Source organism: Alligator sinensis, unplaced genomic scaffold (genome assembly GCF_000455745.1).
Source record: "Alligator sinensis unplaced genomic scaffold, ASM45574v1 scaffold226_1, whole genome shotgun sequence".
Classification (NCBI taxonomy): Eukaryota; Metazoa; Chordata; order Crocodylia; family Alligatoridae; genus Alligator; species Alligator sinensis.
The window spans coordinates 2,607,051-2,634,119 of NW_005842028.1; the positions used below are offsets into that span (position 1 = coordinate 2,607,051).

The following is a 27,069-nucleotide window of genomic DNA, read 5'->3' on the forward strand; positions in this document are numbered from 1 at the left end:
TACTTGGTTTTGCTGGGGATGCATCGATTGATGCATACCATAGTAATATTTGCCCTATTGGCTACAGCATCACACTGCTGGCTCATATTCATACTCCCAGGTGGAGCACTTTACATTTCTCAACGTTGAACTTCATCAGGTTCCAATCCACCCAACTTGCTACCCTGTCTAGGTCTGCCTGTAACTGTAGCCTATCTTTAAGCATGACCACACTTCCCCATAACTTGGTGTCATCCACGAACTTGGCCAGTGAGCTCTTCACCCCCACATCCAAACTGTTAATAAAGATGTTGAAAAGTACTGGACCGAACACAAGATGGGGCTTGACCAAGCACCAGCTATTCTGTGGTAAGTATTGTGTGTACATTCAGTGAAAACTTCTACTGGTTAGTGTTCATTTAAGTGTGGGCACATGGGTACAACATAACTAGCATCTAGTCAAGTCACACCCTACTTTACTTTGTGGTGAGTTGTTTGTGTGTTCTTCTTTGTAGAAATAAAAAACGCTTTAGAGAATCCAAAGGAAAGAGTAACTGAATATATATATTTTTAACCTGATGAAGTGCATAATATTGCTTTATCAGCCCTAGTCTCATGGTGTAATAGTATGGCAAAATAAAACATTTTGACAAACTGGCATTTTCTCCTACATGATCAGGGCCTAGTTCCTGCATCTGATATCATGAAGGTAAATTTCTGTGGTCAGGAGGACAGTGCAGACTTCAGAGTTCATCCACACAGAAATGGGCTGCAGGCTTGGGCTTCCATCTCAGTGGTCATTCTGTTCCTGCTGTAACATGAAACTTTATACTTATATGATCCCTCTGTAAAGGAAAGTAGTTTCATTAACCCCATTTTCTAGGTGCAACTATAGAGCAAGATTAATGGTCCTGTATTACATATGGGAGGATTCCCACTAGAATCAATGGGATTACTCGCATATTACATGGGAATTGTGCACATAAGTGCCAGTAGGATTGAGACGTAAGGATCTTGTTCCAGGCCACCAAGGGAGCCTATGGCAGAGCCAAAAACTGAAGCCAGATTTCCTGAGTCTCAGTCCACTGTATTAGCTTCAATGACCTTTCCTTCCATTCAGCTTTCATTGGTCAGATGATACTATTTGAAAGCCCTATTTAGTTTTATCAATTTAAATCTCCTCTTCCATCTTTGTCCCACTGTCCCATATTTCTCTTAGTTAGTCCTGAGTGCAGGTTAATGATCAGGAAACAAAGTTTAATGGATTAAAAAAAAAAAGTTAGATTGCTTAAACTCATTTACAGATAACTGTTAACAGCTTAAGACTGTACTCTTGCCAAAAGCATTGAAGAGAGTAAATCTGGGGTCAGATTCTGCTGTCAGTTTCCCACGTGTTTCTGAGACTATAATTGAGACTGCGGAGTTTAACAATATGGAGCCAAGTCCTGGAAATGAGTTCATCAGGCTGTGTACTCAGAATAATATTGATGGGGGTAAGGGGCAAATTCTTCAGCTGTATCCTCTGGAAGCTGCCAGTTCTCCCACAACTCATGAAGAGTTCTAGCATCTGCTTTTAATACTTCAATGCCTCTCACAGACCTCATTCTTTGCCAAAGTTTCAGATGCTGGTGGGGGGTAACTACCAATTCACCAGTTTTGTATAGGAGATGACTGAGAGTTTGCACAGCGTCATGACCTTCAGGCAGAGCTGGGGATGGAACCTAACACTCTAGCCAACACAAGTTTCTTCCTGTTTGTTATACAACCTTTCAGATTATGTTGAATAAGGTGCTTTTGTAATCAGCTCTGGCCCTCTGGCCCTCTATAGCAATGGTCAGCAACTTTTTCACATGGACCAGAATGACCCAGATCAGGTCTAAGGCAGGCGAGCACTAGGATGTGGCCTATATGCTACCTCTGCTGCATCTCTCCACCTTCCAGCCACAGCACAGGCAAAGCCCCCCAACACCTGGCTGCAGCACAGGCAAAGCATTTTATCATTGGAATGCTGCCAAAGTGCTCTGGCTCTGTGGGCCATAGGTTGCTGACCCCTGCTCTAAAGCAGGTATACCATATTTAGGGGATGTCTACATGGGACAACACAGAGATGTATAGAGGTACTCAAACTAGTAAATCACACATTTTAGGATGTCTGGCATATTGGATAGCTCCAGCATCTCTTTATGGCACTGCAAAGTGTGGTGTGGACATACCTTTAGAGCGGGGGTGGGCAATTATTTTGGCCGAAGGGCTGCTTAATAAAGTTGGGTGAGCTGTTGAGGGCCACATGAGTTGCCCCAGCCCTAGTTGCCATCTTGGGATCGGAAGTACCGCCCCAACCTTTGCCACTGGAAGTCCCTCCCCTTGCCCCCAGAAGTACTCCTTTTGGGAAGAGGGGTTTGTCATTTTGGAACCAGAAAAAAGCCAAATCATATACTAAAAATCAAAAAACTATTATAACATATTTTATTTAAAAAAATATTATGGTCCTTATTTACATGTGTTTGCATAGTGTATACAGAGGTGATCGCAAAATAGCTCAAAATAAAGTCTTACTTTTTGTGTATTGTGTGTGGGGTGTTGTTGGGGGGGCTGTATGTGTGTGTGTGGGGCATGCGTGTGTGCTGTAGGGGGATGTGGGTATGTGAGCAGGGTATGGGTGGGCATGGTGTTTGTGCGGGGTATGATTGTGTATGGGGAAGGGTGTGGTTGTGGAGTTTGTGGGGGAGCCTGTGTGGGTATGTTGGGGTGTATGTGGGACACGCACATGCGCACACACCCATGTGCGTGTGCGCCCTGGGGTGACAGCCCTCCCTACATGCAGTGCAGAGCAGATGGGCACACTCAACCCTAGGACTGTGGCTGCTGCTGGCGGGGGCTTGTAGCACCCACGGCTCTGGTTACTGAAGCCTCTGCTCTGTCTTCTTTTAGTGACTGGAGATGCCTGGGCTGCCATACTTCCCCCTCCCCCCCACCATTGCAATGGAAGCCAGTGGGCCCTGTGTTGGCAGTGGTGGCTGCAGGGCCTGGGTTGCAGGGTGTGGTATACACAAGCTCCTGGGGCTGCTGCTTCCAAGCCCCGGGATTAGTGTCACTTTGCTGTGCAGGGGAGAAGTGATGCTTGCAAAAGAGCTGGTTGAGAGGAGGCCACATGCGCCTGAGCAAGCCAGTGAGCGTGCCCCCCTGAGCTGAAGTGGAAAAGGTGAGTGCTGTGAATCTGAAGGTTGTGGATTCAAGCCTTAAACATAAGGGTTAGTGAACACACTTTGGAAGATCTTTAAATACATTGGAGGAGGATCAAGCTTGTATATTTGTAAAAGATAAGGATATTTATTCACATAATGCCCATTGTCATGGTATTGGAGCATTTTCCAAACCTTTGAGTGCAGGGGGTATAGATCTGTTTGAAATGTGGAAGTTTTGATATGCAGTGTCCAGGCAGATATTTTTTACACACAGCTTCTCAGTTTTGCTTTGCATTTGGTATCAGTAGCATTTCTGGAGTGATTCTTGTACTGCAAAATGTGAACAGAGGTAAAAATCTGGATATTGTGCTGATATTTGCATTACTGCTGAATTTTTTTATTGTCTGTGTAATTGGAACTGTCACTTTAATAATGCAGTGTAATTACTTAGTTTGTTTGCAACTTAGAGTAATATGCAGGTGTTTTGTATGTGTGTCCAGAGAGTGTGCTGTTGGGATAAACTCCAATATTTGATTTATTGAATACCTTTCCAAACTAGCAAGTTTCAGTGTTGAAATGATAACATCAGCCCTTACTTATTGCACCTGGGTGCCTCCAAGCCTACTCATAAATGCATTGTAGTACCTTTCATCTGTAGGTCACTACTTTGAATTTAGCCCAAACCAGTTGGGATTAAAAGTTGTTACGATATAGCAGACAAAGTTCTTTGAGTAGATGTGATATCTTTTATTAGACGAGCTAAATAGTTGGAAGAAATGTTCTTTGCAAGCTTTCAGATACAAACACCCTTCTTCAGGCAATAGGGAGAATCAATACATGTTAGTACTGTTCTAAGTACAATTCTGAGAACTCCTGCAGTAGGGTGCTTTTAGCCACCATTCACCCGAGTGTTGAGGTACTGATGCTGTAATTGATGCAACCCCTTGGGACTGATTTAAAGAAAACAAGCTAAAGAATGTGTTTGAAAAAAAAAGAAATTTGAATGATTTTAGGCTGGTCTGCTGACTTTGCAGAAAAGAAGGGGAAGGATTGCTGACACACACTTTTTGAACTTCTGGGCTAGGGTCAGACATTCAAAAAGCCAGAGCCTGAATCTCAGGCTAGAAGCTGGGGGCACTAGAGCAGCCTTCCCTTCCCTTCCCTTCCCTTCCCTTCCCTTCCTCAACATCCCCTAGGGGGCATGACCAGTCCCCCACAGGGGCTAAGTATGATGGGGGGCATTTAACACCCCTCCCCCCAGCCTGTAGGAACCCCAGCTGGGGTGTTTCTGCAGGGGGAGGAGGGAAGCGGCCCTTGCCAGGCTTGTCCCTGAGGCCAGACACCAGGTGGGGCAGCTCTTCAGGTGAAGCGGGGCAGGGGTGGGGATTAAACTCTCCTGTCTCTGGGCATGGGGACCCCAGCTGGGGTCTGCTTGGCTTTTCCCTCCTGCTCCTGCTTGCGTGGCAAGGAGCTGGGCCAGAGCTGGCCGGCATGGCCCTGCTATTCACCTGGGTCTGGAGCTGCGGCTGTGGCTGCAGCTAGGGCTGGAGGGCTCAACCAAGCCCCTTTGAGCGCTGCTGAGGGTGAACCCAGAAGGGCCAGCCGGGGCTGGCCAGTGGATGTGCAGCTTGGGCTGGGGCCACGGCAGCTCTGTGGCCAGATTGCTTCCAGCTCCCTGTGCCCAGGACAGGTGGGGCTGTCATGGAGCCCTTCCCAGCTGTCTGTGGTTCCATGACAGCTCTGCCTGGCCTGGGCATTGGAAGCCAGGAACAATCTGGCCACACAGCTCCCATAGCCCCAGCCCAAGCTATAGCCTGCTGGGAAGGGCTTGGCTCCTGTGGCCCAGCCTAGGCTGGCCCCTCTGTGTCTGCCCTCAGTAGCACACACAGGCCAGCCCAGCTCAGCCCTGCAGCTACAGCCCCACCTGCAGGTGAGGCAGGTGGATGGTGGGGCCATGCCAGCCGGCTCTGGCCGTGCTGCTACCCCTGCCGCTGGAGTGGGGAGGTGGGAAGTGCCTGACAGCGGCTGCTCTGCCCTGGCCAGGCCGACCCTGCCGGTGGAACAGAGGACAGAGGGGAAGATTAAATCTCCCTTCCTCTTCCCATTTGCTTCAGGCTGTGGAGGGTGCTGGCCATGCCCCCCCGCTACCACTCGAGCAGCAAGGGGACAAATGCCTGACAGGGGCTGCTATATCCCTGTCTCCCCATGGGGAGTTAGGAAGACCCCCCTGGGGTTAGGCAGATCCCAGTCTCCTCGGCACGGGGGGGCAATAAGCATTCCAGGCCTGTGAGAGCAGAGGGGTGGGGGCCAACCCTGCTATCTGGAGCAGACAGCACAGCCCCACCCAGGGCTGCAGGTCATTCCCTGTTTGCTGAGGGACTCTGGTTTAACTTAAACCAGGAAGGGGTCTGGGACAGAAGCTGCATAGATTGGTTTGACCCAGGTCAGTTAAATCTGATACTACAGTCAACTAGGTTTATCTTAAACCAGTTTCAGCCATTTTGAAACTGGTTTATATGCACTGAACTTATGTTCTGTTACAGGTTTAAATTGCTTTCTGATCACTTAAACCAGTTTATGTATCACTTCTGTCCCTAGCTTTAAGGGTTGTGCATACACAGTACTGGCAGTTTAAATCCCAGTGTGTTTTTAGATGTGTACATATCATGCTGGGCATGTCCACTCATGCATTAATACACCGTTGCTACTGTGTATTAAGTTTAGTATCTCTAATATGAGGTACTAACTAAATGTGCAGTAGCAAAGGCGCATAGTCTTTTTGTGATGCTTAATGCTCAGTAGACTAATTCTACTGCACATTAGCACAGCTTTTGCTGTGATGTGCTAATGAGCAGTAGAATTAGTCTACTGTGCATTAAGCATCTTTTGTAGGTGTGCCCCACTGACATTGAAACAAATAATTAGCCATGCAAAAAAAGTACCATGTGTTACTGTATGTTACCTACTCCAGGTTAACTGCCTGTATGCATGCTCTTTCCCCAGGGCAAGTGAAGGTTGATCCATAATAATTTAAATATCAGTGGAAAAGGGCAATTTGCCATGGGTATTTTCCTCTTGCCAAAGGGTAAGTGAGCACACTTATTAAAGTGTAGCTGACATGCATGAAACAGGAGTAGGGCTTTACCCTGCTATACATTGTTCATAACCATGCTCTCAATCAGGGTATCATAGAATTGAAGGACCAGAAGGGAACTGCAAGATCATCGAGTGTGGTCCCCTGCCATGGGCAGGAAGTTATTGGGCTCAAACGAGCTCAACAAGGTGCTTATCTAGCCTTGTGTTGAACACTTCCAAGGATGGCGACTGCACCACCTATGCTAGGAGTATGTTCCAGATTCTGGTAACTCTTATGGAAAAAAAAATTTCTCTTATGTCCAGCCTAAATTTTCCCTCTATTAGCTTGTGCCCATTGGTTCTCGTCCTCCCTTGAGGTGCCTTCCTGAAGAGTTAGTCCCCTAGATCTTGATGCTCACCCATAACGTACTTGTAGGCAGCTGTCAAGTCACCTCTCAGTCTTTTTTTACTCAGACTGAACAGGCCCAGTTCCTGGAGTTTCTCCTCAGAGGGCCTATCCTTCAGGGCCCTAAACATATGGGTGGTCTTTCTTTGAACCCTCTCGAGCTTATCCATATCCTTTCTGAAGTGTTGTGCCCAGAACTGGAAACAGTACTCCAGCTGTGGCCTCACCAATGCCAAATAGAGAGGCAGAAGCACCTCCCTGGATTTATTGGCAACACATCAGTTGATGCACGGCAGAGTTCTATTTGCCCTGCTGGCAACCTCATCACACTGTTGGCTCATGTTCATATTCTGGTCAATCGTGACCCCCAGGTCCCATTTAGATGCTGTGTCAGCCAGTGTACCACCACCCATCATGCTGTAATGGTGAATGTTCTTCCCTTGGCTCTTCCTGGGCCAGATCTGGACCACAGAGTTCCTTGTTGGCTGGAACTGAGCTGTGAAGCTATTTGTGGGCAAGATTCAGACCCAAATTATTAAGGGGGCAAATGGCATCACAGAGCTGCAGGGATTAACACAGCCGTCACTCGCCCCACTGCTGGAACAAGCTCTATGCTCTGTAACCTGAATTTCAGCAGCAGGCCCAGTGCCTGAATTCCTGGCTCTTCCAGACACCTTGCAAGCTGGATCTGGCCACGGGCAGTGTCTTTGACACCCTCTTTCTAAATAAAACTGCCAGTCCAGGGTCCTAGCTTCAACCATTATTTCATTTGTAATAATATATACCAGGGGTGGGCAAAATATGGCCCACGGGCTGCATCCAACCCACGGGTCTCCTGGTCCTACCTGGCCCAAGTGTTGTCCAGCCTGTGGTGCATCCTGCCACCCTGGGCATGAAGTGGGGCTTGGATGGCTGTACAGTTGGACTGCCTTTCTAGCTGGATTGCCTTTCTGGACTGCAGCCCAGGTGCCTGGTGGCTCCCTCCGGCTGCTGCTGGCCCACCCATCTGCTCCCTACTGCCTGCTCACACTAAGCAGTGGTGGCAGCAAGGCGAAAGTTACTGCTCAGTGTGGGGGGAAAAGTGGCTTCTCTTCCTCACTGCTGCCAGGCAGTTCTTGTTGCAGCTACCTGCAGCCCACACTCAGGCTACCCTGTGGTGCCTCTACACTGTTGCCGCTGCCCTGCATGGAGGGCCAGATGTGGCAGTCCTGACAGCAGAGAGGAGCTTCAGGGTGGTGCAGGCTCTGGGCAGCTGAAGCAAGAATTGCCTGGCAACGATGAGGTGGAAGGGCTGCTTTTCCCCTGGTCAGAGCAGCAGCTTCTGCCCAGCCACTGCTGCTGCTCAGCATGGGTAGACAGTGCAGAGAAGGCATGGGCAGGCTGCGGTTGGGGCTGTGTATGTGGGTTCTGGCTAGTCTGCTCACTCTGGCTGTGGTGAGTCCGAAGTCGGTGCAGGCCAGGCTGGGGCTGAGCTGTGTAGGCAATGGCAGGGAACTGACACAGAATGCGCAGGCCCCAGGCTATTGTGGGGTTGGAGGTACACCCGCTGGCTTGCTCGCACACGTGTGGTCTCCTCTGGACCAGCTCTTTTATAAGCATCCCTTCTCCCCTGTATAGTGAAATGATGCTAATCCTGGGACTTGGAGGCAGCGGCCCCAGAAGCTCGTGTATTCTGCACCCTGCAGCCCGGGCCCTGCTGCTGCTGCCACAGGGGCCCATTGGCTTCCATAGCGAGGGTGTAGTACACGCAGTACACATACACCTCCCCTCAACTCAGCACACCCATCCAGCCCCCCGACCACACCCCATACACAATATACAAGAGTAAGACTTTATTTTGAGCCATTTTGTGATCCCCTCTGTGTATACTATGAAAACACATGTAAATAAGGACAAATAAGGACATTTTTTGAAATACAATACGTTATAATAGATGTTTGTTTTTTAGTATATGATTTGGGTTTTTTTCCAGTTCCAAGATGGCAAACACCTCTTCCCAAAAGGAGTACTTCTGGGGGCAAGGAGAGGGACTTCCGGTAGCAAAGATCAGAGGTTGGGGGGGGAACTTTTGATCCCAAGATGGGAACTGGGGCCGGGACAACTGTCAAGGGGCGGGGCTACCCATGCGGCCCTTGACAGCTCACCAAACCTTGTTAAGTGGCTCTCCAGCCAAAATAAATGCCCGCCTCTGGTTTATAGAATAAAGCAATTTTCCTCAAAGCCACAAGGAGACGCAGAGTCCCTTACCAAGCATACACAGCAGTCCTAAAGGTACATGTCTAAGCACAACAGAGCACATTTGAACATTTTGGCCAATATTTATATTACAGCAGAATTTGTTGACTGCTGCTTTTAAGCTATTATCACTTCTTGCAGATGGTTTGCAGAGATATTAACAACATGTTAATTTTCAGAAGGTGTAATATTCTGACATCCAGGAATATGTATGCAAAGAGTGCCTAGAAAACAATTTTGGCTCTCTCAATAGTTTCTTATACTGTTCCCCCATTACATTGGTGACACGTAGGGGGTGCACACATGTGCATGTGCACCCGCTGAGATCGGTGGTGCACACCCTGAGACTGGGCACCACTGGCACCTCACCACCCCACCTCCCCACAATGCCAACACCGCCAGCGGTGTCTGTGGGTGGTCGCTGATCACCAGTCAGGGCTTGCCACACTCCCCCGCCACCAACACTGCTTCAGGTACCTGCGGGCAGTCCCCGCTTACCACTGCTACACCCTTGCCGCTGCCACTGTCACCGCCGCCTGCGGGCAGTCGCTGTGCCCCCCCAGCCTCGAGAGGCATGAGGTGTTCATGCCCCATTATGTAAGATCTGATCACCTTTGCATGAAATAGATTAGTTAAAGCATGTCTATTGTGGTCCTGTGGGAGCTTAGCATGCCTCTCACTTTTGGATGATAAAATATTCTGGTGGGACAGGGTACTTTTTTTCTTGGCAGCTAAAGTGGTTGATGAGGTGAATTCTGGTTCCGATGATGAGTGACTGCTATCAACTGAAAACAGTTATTGAAATACATTGTATTGTATATTTGTAGAAGACCTGCTCTCCGTCCATTTAGATATTTATAAAATGCCCATTGTCATGGTATTGGAACATTTTCAAGCCCTTGAGTGCAGAGGGCATAGATCTGCTTGAAAATTGGTGGTTTTGATATGCGGTGTCTAGGCGGATATTTTACTCTCACCTTCTGAGTTTTGCTTTGCATTTGGTATGAATGGCAGTCCAAAAGAAACTCATTTGGAACTGCCAAGTTTCAACTGACATTGTATGAAGTCTGCAAATTTTGCAAGATTTTGATGCACAATCATAAATCAGCCCAGAGGTGCTGAAAAGATTTACAACTCTCTGATGAACCTAGCTCAGCTTTCGAGTGTGTAGCAAAATACAACACTGTGGAGATGTGCGTATTTTAATTGTGAATATTTTGTATAGTTCTAGTGCTAATGTGCTCTTTTGTCAGAAACTAGGAACATAATTGACCTGCCACTCTATGGTGAGGTTTATCTAGTAACTGTGCAAGTAACCCTTCTGCTGTTCTCCCCAGAGATATGGAGACAAAAATTAACATTGGGGTAAACATTCCCCCAAATCCCAGAAACACTTCACTGCTGTTTTCCAGAGCATGTTTGTTCATTCATTTTCAAAACTTTTCCTCACCAGTATGAACTAAGGCTGTATACACAACTGACATTTTTTAAGCATTAGAAAATGTTTTCCATAAATAGAACTACTGAAATACACCTTAAGTAGTTAATATTAGTGCACTATTGGTGTTTGACAGTATCCTTAGAGCTCCAAACTGGGCGTATCTACACGTGACACTGTGTTGCCATAGCAACACACTACAGCGACATAGCATCTGCAGATACAAACATTGACACTGCAGCTACATTGCCATAGCAACACGCTCCCTTGTTATAGTGCATTTCTATGGTGACTTAGGGGGTAAAAATAACTGCACCACCAGCATGGTGCAGTATGGGCTGTTACTGTGCCATCCTTTAGTACTTCCAAAAGTACTTCCAAAGGGAAGTACTAAAAGATGGTGCAGTAACAATGACGCCTTAGGAATGTGTGTAGACATGCCCACAGAGTGGTATAACTTGAATTAGATTTTTCTGAGAAAAAAATAAGAGTACATGAAATAAATTAAGGAAATATAGTTCATCTAACCAAAGGTTTTCAGACTTAGGAAATGTATATGGACATGGCAAATTTGAAGTTTTAGAATAAAGTGTTTTTGGAGCTATTCAGACAGAAAAGATTCAAATTTGTTTTAAAGCATGAAAAGCAAATTCTTTTTATTCCCACACCACATTAAAATGATTCTATTGATTTTTCTACAAACCTCTTCCAAGGCTTTTTACCTTGAAGACCTTTGATACAGGAATGACTCTTTTGAATATAGGATTTAAAAATGATACCAAAATGTTACATTAATAGTGTTATTAGCATATGAGATGGTCTATACTATTTACATTTTGAATGGTGTTGAAGAGAACAGCTTGATGGGGACTTAAATAGGTCAGAGGTAGTTAACTGGCAGCACATGCCACAAGTGGTACAGGCAGATGCGGGGTTGGGTGCGGACAGGCAACATAGCAGCAGAAAGGGCAGAAAGCAGAGCATCAGATCAGGCAGGGAGCACAGGGGGGGGAAGAGAAAGCAGACCAGCAGATTGGACAGGAGAATGGGATTGGAGTGGCAGTTGGGTAGGGGTCAGAGCTAATTTTTGGCATGCCTACCAAAAAGGGTGGCCCCCACTGAAATAGATAGTCAGTAACAATACAGTCAAAAAGCCTGAGGCTAAATCAATTCAATCTTCACACATCAGTCTAAGTTGTCTAGACTGAACTGATAAACAAGTGAACAGACATTCACTTTTGCTTCTGGAAATGCAGCCATATGTAAAACATCTTGGGATCCTAGAGGACTGAGAGTTAATTTGAAGCTGGAGGAGATCTGGGACAGAAGTTCAATAAACTGATTTAACCTAAATCAGTTAAGTCTGATACTACATCCATCCAGGTTTATCTTAAACTGGTTTTGGCCATTTTGAAAGTGGTTTATGTGCACTGAACTTCTGTTGTGTTACAGATTTGAACTGGTTTTCCATCACTTATGTCGGTTTATGCGTAATTCCTGTCCCTAGCCCAGATGTGAGATTCTGAATGCCTTTATCAGTATTAATAGGCCACATTATGCCTGTGGGAAGAGGAAATTAGAGGTCTGGAAAAATCTGTTTGTTATAGGAACAATCTAGGGACGTCACCATTGACTGTTAAGGCATAAATTGGCATATGTGATCTGATTGGTTAATTACAAACCAGCACTCAAGATTGTTATTCTCTGCTGTTCTGTGCAAGTAGGAGCTTCCAACCCCTTAATATGACTTAGACATTCTGACTCATGACTGGCTTTCTCAAAGGTTATAATAAAAATGTTCAATTTGGAAAAAAAGGAGACAACACCAGCAAGCACATTGCATTCCTCAACATCACTTACTGAAAGTCAGAGCCATTAGGAGTATTAATGTTTCATGATAAGTAACATCAAGGTGGAGCAATTGTGAAGAAATTAAAAATAGTCTTCAGTTAGAGAATGTGTTTTATTTCAAGCCTCTCTTTAAATTAAGCAAAGGAATATTTTGTATACTTCCCCTCAAAGAAAGCAAGCCACAGTCACTATACCTATATCTTCCTGCCGTGAAACGGCTATAAGAATTTAATCTAACAAAGTGGTGTTAAGCAAATGATAAAAGGTCAAGAGGACCTATTTTTGGTAAGCTACCACTGTCTTTTTTGTAGCACTGTGCAATTTCTTTCATTTCCATAATGCTTCTTATTAAGGATGTAGTGCACAGACAGGGTGCATTGCAGTGGATGTGTTAAGAATAATTCTGACTAGTTCTGCCAGAATTTGTCCTAAGGTTCCCAGGGTAGAAACAGACATTAACTTTGTGCCTCCAGAAAATTTCTTGTGACAGCACAAAGGACAAGCAAACTCCTTGTCACACCATAAATACCCACAATTTGTGGCCCTGATTATCAATTTGTGCTATTTAGTGATGGCTGTCTTTTTACTTTATGGCACTTGGAGCTGCCCATACTCTCCTGCTGCCCCAGGCAAGTGCTCCAGAAATTTGAAGGGCCCTATCATATGTACTCTAGGAATTCCTGCACAGGACTGGGCCCTTCAAGCCCCAGGAGTGCCTGTCTGGTTTCCCCTGCTTATTGAGACATGCCCTGGGATTTCCAGGGTGTGTCTTGTAAGTGGGGAAAGTTGGGGTTTCCCCACTTACCAAAATGCTCCCCTGGGATCTCTCTGGTGTGTCCCCCCAGGACACATCTTGTAAATGGTAAAAAGTGAAGCAGGCACTCGCAGGACCTGCATGGGAATTCCCAGGCTGCACAGGACCAGGCCTCTCAAGCCCTGGGAGATCATGTCACCTGTTGTCCTGCAGCATCAATGGGAGGGACAACAGGCAATGTGTTTCACCCAGTGAAGTAGATCAGCTTCCGTTGGCAATGTCTGTTTCTAGACTCACATACAATTGTGGCAGCTCCTTTCCTCCTATCTGTATTATTTGCCAGGGGCCCTAGCTTGTGTCCTTTGGAGAAGTGAACACTAGCAGTAAGATAATACAAATCTTGCTCTTCTCCAAAGGCACAATGGGATGAAAGATAGGGTGAAATATGTCTGACCCTATTTTACATACCCAAGCAGAAAAAAATCATCCCTTGTATTTACTTCTATAATGCAGATACACTGGTAGATAATACTTTTGTGCATTTAAAGCCAGATCCTTTGCTGGTGTAAATCAGTTTACTTCAGTAGAGTTAAACTGATTTATATTGACTTAGATTCAGATGTAATAAAATATATTTCCAAAGAACATTAAGCCGTGTCAGTGTGCTCCAAATTCTTATGGTTGGAGGGGCTGGTTAAATGGAAGAATGCTTTTCTGTTTAGAACTGGGATTTCTGATGTACATTTTGTTTATAAATGTGTTTGATTATGTGGTGTTTAGAGATGTATAGAAGTCTATGTAGTGTTTATAGCTCTGAAGGCTTGATGTTTAGCTAGTCTAAATTTGTGTAAATTATTCTCATTCTGAGTCTTTTATGGTTCCTGCTTTTCCTGTCTCCATATGTATGTTCGTGGGCTCCTGCCCCTCTTCATTTCTATCAGTGATAATTATTGATTGAAAGCTCACCAAAGAGTCAGGGTCATGCTGAGATCTTGCCCATAGGCTTCCTGCAAACCTCCCCTAGATCAGACTGGCAGGTAAAAGAAGATTAATTGTCTTGGTTGAGTACAGACTGGCAGAGTGGGGAGATATACCAGTATATACTCTGTGCTATCCTTCCTGATGAAGTGAACTTAGGTTCATGAAAGCTTGTGTGCTCTCTCTTTATATATATGTGTCTTATTTAGTTAGTCTGGAAAGGTATATATCTACTGTGCCTTCAAAGTGGGGAGATATAATACCAGTGAAACATTCAGTGAGGATTCATAGTCCATTTTATCCAGCAACTATTAAAGGCAAGGGGAAGTGGCTCAGCTTCAAAAGTAGCACTGGAAAAGGCCTGGGATAGCACCTAATTTGTGGTGTGGCTTAAAAACAGTCAGATTGAAAGTCAGCAAGATACAAGTTTTGACCCCCTCTGGGTAAGGGAGGCATAGAGGCTAGGTCTTCTGCTTCCTGGGCAAACTCTCCAGCTATTACTGCTGAAACATGGGAGGACTCTTCTCCTTAATGGCAGTGTACATGTGTATGTAACCTCATAGCTGCCTGGCCAGTGCATATCCTGCTTTCTGTGCCTTCTATACATGGATATACTTACGTGTCTAAACTGCACAGGGAATAGAATCACAAACTTTGCGCCAGAAATGCCATTTCTGTGGTTGGGTAAGTGCCATTTAAGTGCACAAAAGGTAATAGGATTCCAGCCTGAATTGTTTACTTTATAAACAGAAGAACCAGAGCTCAGTGTTGAATGCTGAAATACTAAATAACAGGCACAGATAGCAAAGCTTTTGTAACCTGCTTCCTCTGTCTCGTTTTCTTCTATAGTTACATTGCAAACCAGCGGAAGTTAGAAAGTATAAATGACAATGAAGTTGGACTTTACATTGGATTGAGAAACCTGTGAGTATTTAGTATATTTATTTTTATTTATCATTAATATTTAGTATTTCTCATACAGTGGTGTTTAGAGGCACCAGTAAGGGAGCAGAGCCTATTTTTGTGTTATACACTGTACACATATGTTTGAAAAAAGATGCTTGTTGCCCTAAAGCACTTGCAATTTAAGTTTGTCTAAATCATTCCAAATCTTATTCTTGCCATTACTGTTTCATGCTATTGTTACTGAACAACGCTAACTCTTCTAATTTTATACGTTTTCATAGAACCGTGGTGGATTCAGGCTTAAAGTTCGTTTCTCGTCAGGCATTTCTGAAAAACATCAATCTGCAGTACATGTGAGTGAAAACATTTCATGTCTTTTATCTCCAAACTTCCCAGTGCTTGGTCTTACACTTACCTTTCTTACCATTCTCTTGGGATAAAAGGCTTTACAGAGAAAGATGTGTAAGGGAAAGTGGAACTTAATTTAGTGCAAATGGTTAGCGGGGTTGGCTGTTTATTTATTTATTTATTTTTTTGGTGGATCATTTCCACTCTGGAATTGGCAAAAGCTGAATTGTCCAGAGTCTTTTGTGGAAAGCTACTTAGAAAATTGACTACCTTAGCTTCCATTTTCTGTTGGTTTGCTTCTATGGCCCTCTCAAAAGTAGGTGTCTCTCAGTTTGAGAAATGCCAAGCAGAGGTCACTCCTGCTTTTCCCACTAAGGATTTGGATCCAGTCCTGCAAAGTGGTGTGGCGCACAGGGACTTAGCACTTCACAGGGACCCTGATTTAGGAAGTCATTCAAACATAGGTTTAAGTCCATCCATCTTCAGCAACTGCTTAACTCTAGCCATGTGCTTATGTTATGCCACAATCAAATAGACTTAAGCACCTCTCTAATGATAAACAGGAACTTGATGATCCTTAATGAGTTCTTTGTGTGATGGGATAGGACTGCTAATTTGGAGTCACACCTAAGTACTATGGCAGAAGGATGCTTTCTAAGGAGAATATACTCTAAGAGGAAGAAATTGATAGTAATTTTTAAAAAGTCCAGTTTTCTAGAACAGTAGTGGGGCATTATCCCTTATGTAGACCAACCACTAAAAATATGACACAGACTTTACAAGCTTAATGTAGCTACAATACCTAGCCATTAATAAAACAGGCATGCCAGTCTGTGACCAATTGGAAAGTAATGGAAATACCATCTAGAAGGAGAACTGGGTTTATGCTGTCTTTTCCTGTCTGACTATAGTAATTAAATTCTAGTTTCTTATGAATAATGATAAAAGATTAAATTCAATCAAGACAAATGCAAAGTACTACAATTAGGAAGGAGAAATCAAATATCCAAATATAAAATATGGAATGGCTGGCAAGGTAGTAATATTGCTGGAAAATATCCAGAACTAATAGTGGTCTCAGCTCAACATGAGTTAACAAGATGATGCTATTGCAAAAGGAGCAGATATTCAGCAGCATAACTATAGATGGGTGACTGGGGCAGGAGCCCTGGGCACTAGAACAGAGGGAAGGGGAGCTGGAACAGATATAGCTACATTGCTGCTGCAACAGCTATAAAAGCTCTGAGTGTGCAGAGTGGGAGAAGATAGGCTGTAAGGTGGTGTGGGCAATTATTTGGGTCCATTGGCCACATAGGCAGTTCTGGGGAGCTATTATGGGCTGGTCAGCAATCCCCATCCCTCCCCTTAACAGCCCAGAGCCAGTGTACCCTGTAGGTCCTCCCACCAGCAGCCAGCAGCCCTGGTCCACTGTCACCAGTGCCCAACAGCAGCTGAGTGCACAACCCCAGCCCTGACCCTGGCCCGCCCTGTGCCTACTCTGGTCTTGCTCTGGCCAGAGTAGACCAGCTTTGGACCAGCTGGAACCTGCATGCACAGCCCCGACCCCAGCCCACTTGTGCCTGCTTCAGACCTCCTGCCTATGTTGAGCAGTGGCAGCAGCATTGGTGGCCTCTGGTCACTGGCCAGAGAGCAGCCACCTCCTTGCCACTGCTGGGCCCTTCTTGCTGCAGCCACCCAGACTCCATGCCCGGGCTACCCTTCGGTTCCTTTTCATTGCCACTGCTGTTGCACTGGGTGGCCTAGAGGTGGTGGCAATAGCAGCTGAGAGGAGCTGCACAGCAGCCTGGGCATGGACTCCAGGTGGCTGCAACAAGAAGGACCCAGTAGTGGTGAGGGGGAGGTGGCTTATTTTCCTGTAAACCTAGCAGTGGCTTATGCCCGGCCACTGTTGCTGCTCAGCATGGGTGGGTGGTCTGGAGAAGGCATGGGATAAGCCAGGGTCGGGGCTGTGTGTGCAGGTTCTGGCTGGTCCAGAGCTGGTCTGTTGTGGTCAGGGAAAGTCCTGAGTGGGTGCAGTTCAGGCTGGGGTCGAGTCTGTGCACATGGGTCCCCACCAGTACCATGGGGCTGGGGCCAGTGGCAGCTGGAAGGAGCTGCTGCTGCTTGGTTTGTCTAGAAATGCAGTCCAGCTGCGAAGCTGCCTCAGCCCTGCTGCGCACCTAGGGACAGCAGGATGCACCACGGGTCAGGCAGTGCCTGGTCTAGGCCGGACTGAGGGACCTGCTGTGGGCCAGACAAAGTCCCTCTGTGGGCTAGATCTGGCCCGTGGGCTGTATTTTGCCCACCCCACAAGGTCCCAGCAGCTATAGCCTCTGGCAAATAGAGGGGGAAGGAGCCAGGAGGTGAAAGCAAGAAGGTACCCCCAGAGTTACAAAGTACAGGGCTTTATATCTTTATTCAGAATGGCATATGGTAGTGCCTATAGAATGCGGGCAGGTGAGAGGCTTAACTCCTTGGCTGGTTGGACACCTTTCTCCAAAGCTGCCAGGACCCTAGACCTTCTCTGGCTCCAGCCCCTGGCTCCTCCTTCATACCTGAGCAGCCAGAGCCCATAGCTGCTGGGACCCTAGAGCCTCCTGCCTTCATTACCTTGGTCCTGAACATCATCTGGAGCCTGTAGCTACCCAGGCTGCAAACAATAACAGGTATGCCTTCGCAGTCTGGGAGGTAGACAGAGAAGTGTTGTATGTAGGACACAGGAGTTACATAATCTGCTGGTGAGACCTTGATTATTTGTGTCTAATTTGGGGTAGGTACCATACTTGAAAAAAGATATTTACAAAATTAAGAAAATCTGGAGAGCATCAAGAATGATAAGATTTGTACAAGACCATGACCTGTGAGGGAAGGTTGAAGGAACTGTTTTAGTATATTCGGGGAATAAGAAGACTTAAGTTTGAGGAGAGTGAGGGGAAGAAGCCTTCAAACAGGGAAATCATATTATAGAAAGAGTAATCATCTGTTCTCCAGATGAGACGTCCTCCTTCTTCTCCCACAAAGTTAGTGCCTGAGTAGGTTTCCCCATTGACCCTGCCCTATTTATTCCATGGCTCAGAGGTTGTGAGATCCCCTTTGTTTGAGGTTTTAAGAACAAGATTTAAGAGAACCAGCCCCAACAATTGTTTTAGATAGATTTGATCTCAGAGTAGGGGTCTGCACTAGGCAATTTCTTGGGGTTCTTTCCATCCATACTTTCCTATGATTCAAAGAAGAAGGATGTGTAATTTTACTAGGCATAGGATAATTCAAGGCAAGACCAAAAATATTAGGTAGCAAAATTTGCTGCATTTACAAGTTACAAAACAGTTATCGTGGAGATATGTTGACCCAGACCTCTGGATTTATTATGCCTGAACACCCTTTGTTCACTTTTTTATGCTTTCTGAAGCTCCCAGTAGCAAAATACCTGTTTTTACTGGTAGCCTTAGCTATAATTTGGATGACTTTGTTATGATTTATTAAAAGCTGAAATTGGTCAGTGTAACCATATCAGCAAAAATCTTAGCAAAATTACTTGGTTGATTTTGTTTAATTTAAAAGCAATATTTTCCTAGCTATTTTGTACATAACTCCAAACATGTTTAGAAGATTCATGTAATTGTAAGAACTTTAATTTTCCTAATGACACTATTATAGCTTTAATCCTCTCACTTGAGAAGTCTTTTAATGCAATTGAAAAGCTTCATTAAATAATAAACACTGCATTCTTATAATATAAATCTTATAATAATATCATATTCTGAAGAACCTATTAACACACATTTGTTTAAACCCTTTAGGCATAGACTTCTTTTCTGGGCCAAATCTCTGCAGCCCAAATGGCTTTCTACAGCTGATGTACAATGATTATGATTCAGCAATAATATAAACAACAGAATATGAAATGCTTTAATAGATATCACTTAAATGTAATTAATAGCCTTGCTGGTTTAATTCTGGTTTCTCATTGACCTTGACTCAAATTACTCAAAAGTCACATTAAATGCACTATTAAACAATACTATTTTATCAGTGCTGTAATTTGTAAGCCCAGCAACAGCTAAAAGTAATTTTAATAGTTGTGTTTAATATACTTCCAATGAATTGTATTAATACCTTTTGACTACAGGAATAAAGCCCTCAAGCAGTATGTATTTCCTAAAATATTAAACATACACATATCTAATATTATGTACCAAGGAGGCACATAATTGCATACATTATATGCAATATATCTAGGTAGGATAGTGTGTCCATCAGTATGGTACTGTTGGCTTGTGTATGCTAGAAGAAGAGGCCAAGAACAGCCATGCATTGTTAGCATTAGCAAGCCTGTCCTAACTACAGCATTTTCCCTGGTATGCATGCAGGCTATCACCTTTTATCTTGATGTATCTGCCTTAGATTGCCCTCAGGTCCCAATTTAGCATTAATCTAGACAAGTTAAATCAAGGTTAACAGTGGTAATTTCTATCTACACTCAGGAAAATGTTGTGGCTGTGTCTGGATTAGTAAACACATGTTTAGAAACATGCATTGGATAATTCCTCTGATTTTTTTTTAAACCGTGTAAATGGGCAATGGGCATTTGTTTGAAAAACTGAGAAAAGCATCAGGAGTAGAGTCCATGAACTGAGTTTAACAATGGCTTTGCCTCCTTTCTTCCCTGCAGAATTCTGTCAAGCATAGCATAGGGTTACCATATTTCCAGGTCCAAAAAAAAGAACACCTGTCACTGCGGGTGGTGGGAGGAGGGTTAGGGTTATATAATGGTGGGGGGAGGGGGCAGTGCCATGCCCCTGTCCCTGCCCCTTCTGTTGCCCCTCACTGACAAAGCACATGCCCCCCCTCCATTGCTGGTACCCCTCACTCCTGACTCACTGCCCCCTGGTACTGCCAATGCCCTGGACACCCAACCCACAGTCACCCATCCCCTCCTCCATGCCCTTCACTCCTGATCAGCAGCCCCCTGCCCCGCTCTCAGCCCTGCTGATGCCCCTCACTCCCTACATACATCCCTTGCCCCCCTGCCAGCCCTACTGGTGCCCCTCACTCCCAACCTGCAGACCCCTGCCTCCCCCAGTCCAAGCAGCTCCTGCATTGCATGCTCACCTAGTCTCTCACACACGCTCACTCTCTCTCCCTGGCTTGCTGTAGCCCACATGGGGTGTATGTGACCCCCAGCAGCCAGTCACCTTGCCTGCTGCTCCCAGCCCCAAGCAGCCAGCCCAGGAGAGCAGAAAACCTGGACATCTGCTCTTATTTTAAAAACCTGCCTGGACTCAGCACAGGGGTCCAAAAAAGAGGACATGTCTGAGAAAACCCAGACGTATGGTAACCCTAGCATAGCATTGACTATGTCTGCACTATGGAAACTGCTTTAGCTGCAGCTTGTGGACACAGCTGAGATAACATTAAAATAGCCACCTTGTTTATTGCTAACAATTTAGTTGTTACACAGCAACACAGAGGTTAGCTTGGGCTAATTGCTTGAATATTTACTCAGCTGCTTGAGTGGTTTAGTAGCCTGTGTTAAGCTCCAAGCTACTATAGGCACACTACTAACCATACCCAAACTAGCTTGTTTAAAGATAGCTTAGATGTGTGCACACAAAAATACAGTCACACTTTTGACTGCAGTGTACTTATACCTTTATGTATAGCTGAAGACTTGCACCTTTTGCTCTGTTATCAGTTTTGTGTATGTGCATAGTTATTGTTGGGGCTGCCAGCTACAATATGTATTGTCATGTAATTGAACTGAGGAATTCCCTTCAAACTACCCTTTCACAAAGACTAGCATGGTTCATGCCAACCATTTAGTAACCCTGTTTTGTGTATGCTTTCCTGGGTTTGTTTTCCTGGTAGAAAAACTTGCCTGGAGACACCTGAATAGACATTTGAATGCTAAGCCCTTGAGGAGCAGAAGGCTCACAGTGCTGATGCTGCATAGCTAGGGAATCCCTGTACACACGTCTCAGCATGCTCTGCAGACTCCCTCAGTCTGCCCAGAGACAGAATGGTAACAGTGCACAGGGCAGCCCTGATTGGTGACCCAGACTGCTCAGCCTATGTCCCCTGCAGCATAATATAGGGATTATGAAGCGAGGCTTGTTCAGGTCCCTGTTTGGCTGGAACACTAGAGTTCTGCCCAAGCTACATACTTTTTCTTGGAGGAGGGGAGGAAATCTGGGAGCAAAGCACTCTGGGATGCTGGAGAACTGTGCTGCAGCTCATTTCAGAAAGGAAAGTGTACAGACATTTACTCTTCCAAAAGAAGCTCTCCTGGGAGCAATTTAACTTTGTTTGTTTCCAGGTTATTTTTCTGCCAGAGTGGCCATTTTTGTTCTGGGAGAAAAATTCTGAACATCTGTACACTTTTGGATTCTCCTGGGAAATCTGCAGCTCTCCCAGGAGAAAATGAATGTCTTTACATGGCCTGTTATGTGTATTAAAGGGACTGAAGCCAAGCTTTCAGTAATCAATATAAAGTGCTCAGTTTATAAAAATTATATATAACAATAAATTCACTGACAAAATATAGCCCAAGAAAATAAATTTATAACATAGGGCTTAATCATTTCAATTGAATTACATGTCATTTTGAGAAATCTGTAGGCTTTCAACTACATAGAAGGAAAGAATAGTCATGAAGCACTAAATGTGTCAGGCCATAACCTAGAATAGTCCTGGATTTCTGTTATTGGTTTTTAATATAGTAAGCCAGATTCTGATCTAGCTTGCACTGATATAAATCCAGAACACTTTATATGAATTCAGTGTAAGTTGGCAGAGAGTCAGGCCCAGGGAGTTGCTTTTGATTTTTTAAATGGTGTTTCATAAAAGTAATCAATTTTTTTATGCTTGAGGTAGTTTCCCTTGAATCAATGGGTCAAATATTTCATTGACACATTTACACCTGTACAATGTGTTCAGTTCAGCAAGGAAACATTTTGTATTCAATTTACGTGGGTGTTGCTGATTATGTAAGTGGGACCAGCTTTCCAGTGTCAGGACAGGTAGTTGTATATGTCTCCAAAAGTAGAAAAGTAGGTGCCTAGAAGGTTAGGTGTCAGCTGAGTGGGAGTTATGAGGATCTCAGTACTACCTAACTGTTGGAGTTAGAAGCCTAATTACTTTTGTGTATTTACCTGTGACTGTCAGCCTTCCAGTACAAAGTTTATCTACATTAGAGAAAAGGTCAGGATTAGCTAACCATAGCATCTTCCCTAGATGCAAATGATGCCTTTTAATATGGGTGTGCCAATCGAGATTTTTTGGGCTGATACCGATGGCCGATTTTTTTAATGAGCCGTATCAGCCAAAAACGATCCAGTTACCAATATGTGGCCTGGCAGCTTGGAAAGCAGTGTCTGGCTGGTAAGTCTGTTGTGGGGGAAGGGACGTGTGTGTGTGTGTGGGGGGGGGCAGATTGAGGCCCTCACAGTGAGGGAGGGAGCAGACCTAAGGCAGGGGCAGGTGCTGCCCAACCGGAGCAGGGTGTAGGACAGAGCTGTGACTCTTTTGGGGGATGAATGGGGGTGTGGGGCAGCTCCTGTCACTATACACACCTCAGGAGCGCATGGGGGGCACGTGCTGTCAGATCTGTATGCAGGGCGGGGGCGGGATGGGGCGGGGGTTGGCACCAGGCTCTTCCCAGCTGGAGGCTGGGCCAGGGCTGTGTACAAGGTGGGTGGCAGCGGCACTGGGAGCGGGGCTACTGCAAATTTTGGGGTGGCTCTAGTTCCCCCCTCCCATAGCTCCCTTCCCAGTGCCTCCTGCCCCAAATGCAGCCTGGCCCAGCCCCCCCCCGACCAGGAAGAGCCCAGTGCAGCCCCAGCCTACAGTGGCAGCCTGCCTTTGCCCCGCACACAGGTCTGGGGGGGTCACACGCCCCCCATGCCCTCTGAGGGTGGTGCAATGGCAGTATCAACCCCCCCTCCCTGTGTTCCCTAGACAAGCTGTGGCTCCATCCTTTGCCCTGCCCCACCTTGGCTGTGCAGTGCCTGCCTGAGTGCCAGCTCCACTCCCTCCCTCACCACAGGAGCCTTGATCTGCACCCCCATGCCCCTTCTCTCTCCCCGCCCCTTCACTCACAACAGATTTATCAGTCAGACTCTGCACTCCTGGTCACATGCTCTGTGGCTGCGCACATGCATGGGACATTTATCAGCGACATTATTGGTGACATCAGCCAAAAAAAGCCAATAATGTCATTGCCGATAATGTCAATTTTCCTTCTATTGGTACTGATATGATATGGGACTGATGTATTGGTACACCTCTACCTTTTAAACTTGGTTAATATGGGCAAAATCACTTTGGCCAAAAAATATCTTAAGGCTGACCTTGACCGAATGAAAGGTGCTAATGCAACACAGATCTATACTGGGGCAGGGTGGGGAGCGGGGAGGAGGGGTGAGAGTTGCAGTTAGGCTGAGCTAACCATTTTACAAGAGCTTGTATATTATATTTGGAATAGTCTATAAGGGTGCCTATACATGTGCAGTGAAGCTGCTCTGAGGCACTGTGATTACAGTGCATCAAGAGCAGACTTGATTAATCAAGTCTGCTGGAGTGTTGTAGTTACCATGCTCCAGCAGATTCCAGCATCTCATGTATTAACGTTCCTGCACTGAAAAATGTTGGTGGGGGTCCTTTAAGTTTGAGCTTTAGTTTAAAACACCCCTGCCACCATTTTTCAGTGTGGGGATATGGCTATATGAGCCGTTCTAATTAAAGTGCCCCCCCCACTCCCTTCAATCATGTATATAATCGCCCTGTGATTAAGTGTTCAATAGTCTAATTTCAGGAATTTCTTTACTAGAGGGAACCAGCAAGTGTAGGCTAAAAATTGTTCATAAGGTCTCATTTTTAAAAAATGTTCTAACTTGTAATTTTCTCAGAGATTCTTCTATAGTCAAAGATTAAGCACTAGAGTTTTAGGAGGAGACATTATACACTTTTTGCTTAATAGACAGGTTTAATCCTTGATTTAAGTGAATATCTCAGTATATCCTTCTTAAGTATGGATCCCTATGGCGCCTTCATAAATCCACAAAAAACCTCATATGGTTCTTTGGCTAATGCTTCTGATTTGTACTGGGCTGCTGGCATTTTTACATCTTACTGATCTCTATGCTGTTAATATGTGTACCTCATTTTTGGAGGGAGGGAGAGGAGAATATAGAGCTACCTTGTTTCCCTTGGTTGGGAAAGGGAGGTTTTCTGATTAAGATGACTGTTTTGGTGTCCCAAGTACTGGGAGACTTTCCAGTTACTTATAATTGGAAGCACCAAATGCTTAATTGATGTAAAAAACCTGTACTTTAAGCATTTTGCAGTTTTGCTTTTGATCTTTCATGTGCATGCATATTGCACATATAATTTAATAAAAATAACTGAAAGGCTTATGATGAGGATGTGTGCTAGTATGTGGACAGAGTTTAGGTGAGTATTCAGTTTATTGCAGAATCAAAGAAAGCATGGGAGGCTCCCTTTTTGCTTATGGATAATTTGGGCCTATAATTAACAACTGGACTTTGCATGGGTTCTTTTCAAAATAATTAAAGTCACTATATTTTTCTGTATGGCCAAAATGCTAGAAGTGAACATTTTTACCAGTGTTGAATTTGAGCCCTTAACTCCAGACGTGTGCTAGATTAGCATCCTCAAAACAGTGTCAAACTGGCAGGAGAATATGAGGCCCAGTCCATCTCCAAATGAAGTCAATGGATACAGGAGGGGATGAGACAACCAGCATTACTAATTAAATTGAATTAAATTAATTGTCAATTAAAACTGTTTTCTTCTTTCCTCACAGTAATTTATCCAGAAACAAGCTTTCAAGTTTATCTAAGAAGCCTTTTCGCCATCTGAGTTTGTCTGATTTGTAAGTACTGATCCTTTTAAGTGAAATGTATTTGTGGGTTAGAATGGAGGAACAGTCTGAGGGCACTGGGGGCTCAGTTTATTGAAGTCTGTAAGGGTCTGTCCAAACACAGGGATGAAGTCCTGACCTCCTGAAGTTAGTAGGAGTTTTGCCACTGATTTTAAAGAGGCCAGATTTTCATCTGAGGTTTTTTAGAAGATATGAGATTCTTTTTGTATAACTGCATTATTTTAACAAGGGTATTTATTTAATACAATACTTGGTGAACACGTGATCATATTGTTCTCTTATCTCAGCAATACAAATTAATATGTGGTTTAAACATGCCTTTTCCTGTTAGCCTGTTTTGTTGTGAGGTTATTTCACATGGAGCTGTAGGCTTTTCTATTTAAGAGGGGTTGGCAATCTACAGCCCATGGTCTGGGTCCAGCCCATGGAGAGCTTGTATCTAGCTTGTGAAGGTCTGATTCAGAAAATTGGGGAGAAGTACCTATTTAAAGTGGATGTGTTAAATTGGTGATTTAAAGGGGCCATGTTAAAGTGGCAACTTAAAACCTCCTGCTCTGTGCCCTTGCTTCCAAATTTGCTGTTCCCTTTTGATGTTCACCATAGTTTTGGTAGCACCCAATAAGTGGAGAGGGACATAGAGCAGGTAGGGGATTGGAGCAGCAGAGGACTGTGGGCAGAAGTGGTGATTGGCATCCTATAGTGGTGGCCAGGTTGCAAGCACCTGGCCTGCCACTCCAAAAGGTTGCTGAACCCTGTGAATATAGAATTCTGAAATGCCCTCTGTCAGTGAAACATCAACCACTTAGAGATACTCATTTGAAGTCTGCTTATCATTTCCTTACATATATTGGCTACACAGTTGTGCTTGTTGTTAGGGTTGTGTGAAGCTTCGGTCCCTGATTCAATTCAGCGGAGATTTGGCCCAATTCAGTGGCTGAATTTGGAATCCAAATCAAATCAGAGGACCCTTTAATCTCTCCTAATTGAATTGGAACCCTCCAAATCGATTTGGAGAGATTTGGAAAGATTCGGAGATTCAGACATAGAGACAGCTTTAAATGTTTTTTCTGCGTACCTCAATGTAGCAGGGGCTTATAAGTGCTGTGATGCTGGGGTGCACGGAGTGTCCCACAAGCATAGGGGACTCCCCAGCACGCTTGGCAGCAGACCCGGAAGTGGACCAGAAGCACATCCAGTCCACTCCTGGGTCCACCAGGGAGCATGCTGGGGGCACCCCCATGCCCCCCCCCGCACAGTGACTGGTGCCTCCTGGGTCTGGGGGGTATACCCGGGGTCCCCCTGCAGCTGATCCCCAAGCCAGGGAGGCACAGATGGGGGCCACCAGCACGCTCCCTGACACACCTGAAAGTGGATCGGGAGTACTTCCGGTCCACTTTCTAGTTTGCTACCAAGCCTTTGGAGGCTCACCCCCACCCCGCCCCGCACTCCTATGGAGTGCTCCATGCACCTGAGCATCGCAGCGCTCACAAGCTGTGCTGGTACCTTGAGGTATGTAGAAAAAACTTTTAAAGCTGTACCTATGTCCGAATCGCTGATTCTTTGAATCAGCATCGAATCTTCAGATTCAGATTCGGACAAATCAAATCAGGGACAGCGATCCAAATCAACAGATCAAATCACTGTACCTGATTCGGGCCGAATCCGAATCCAAATTGAATAGGGCCCACTTTACACACCCCTACTTGTTGGCTGCTGAAAAATATATTCCCTTAAATATAAAATTGTTTTGAGCCATTTCCCCTTGCTCAATTGGCTGCTTTATTTTCCGTTCTCTACCCAGTCTTCCGCTCTGTTTTCTGTGCCACAGGTTGGCCACCCCTAGTTTGGTTAACTTAAACAGAGAAGACTAAATATTTAACCAAAAATGAGAAGTGAGTCAGTAGAACATATAATAGCAAACCTGGGAGATCTGGTTACTGTATAAAGCTCTAAACAACTAGATTCCCACATTGGCTTCTCTCATAACTTTTTAGGGTCTGTGTTCTGTGTTTT

At 45.1% G+C, this 27,069-nt stretch overlaps 1 protein-coding gene across 1 annotated transcript in view; it reads left to right on the forward strand.

Moving 5' to 3' along the window:
* Positions 1–316: 316 nt before the first annotated feature.
* Positions 317–27,069, forward strand: part of LOC102372380 (BDNF/NT-3 growth factors receptor) — a 128,908-nt gene continuing 102,155 nt past the window's right edge. Inside the window, exons 1-4 of the mRNA XM_006022305.2 lie at positions 317–348; positions 14,751–14,825; positions 15,089–15,160; positions 24,979–25,047. Coding sequence (XP_006022367.1) covers positions 317–348; positions 14,751–14,825; positions 15,089–15,160; positions 24,979–25,047 — 248 coding nt within the window. The remainder of the gene's footprint in view (positions 349–14,750; positions 14,826–15,088; positions 15,161–24,978; positions 25,048–27,069) is intronic.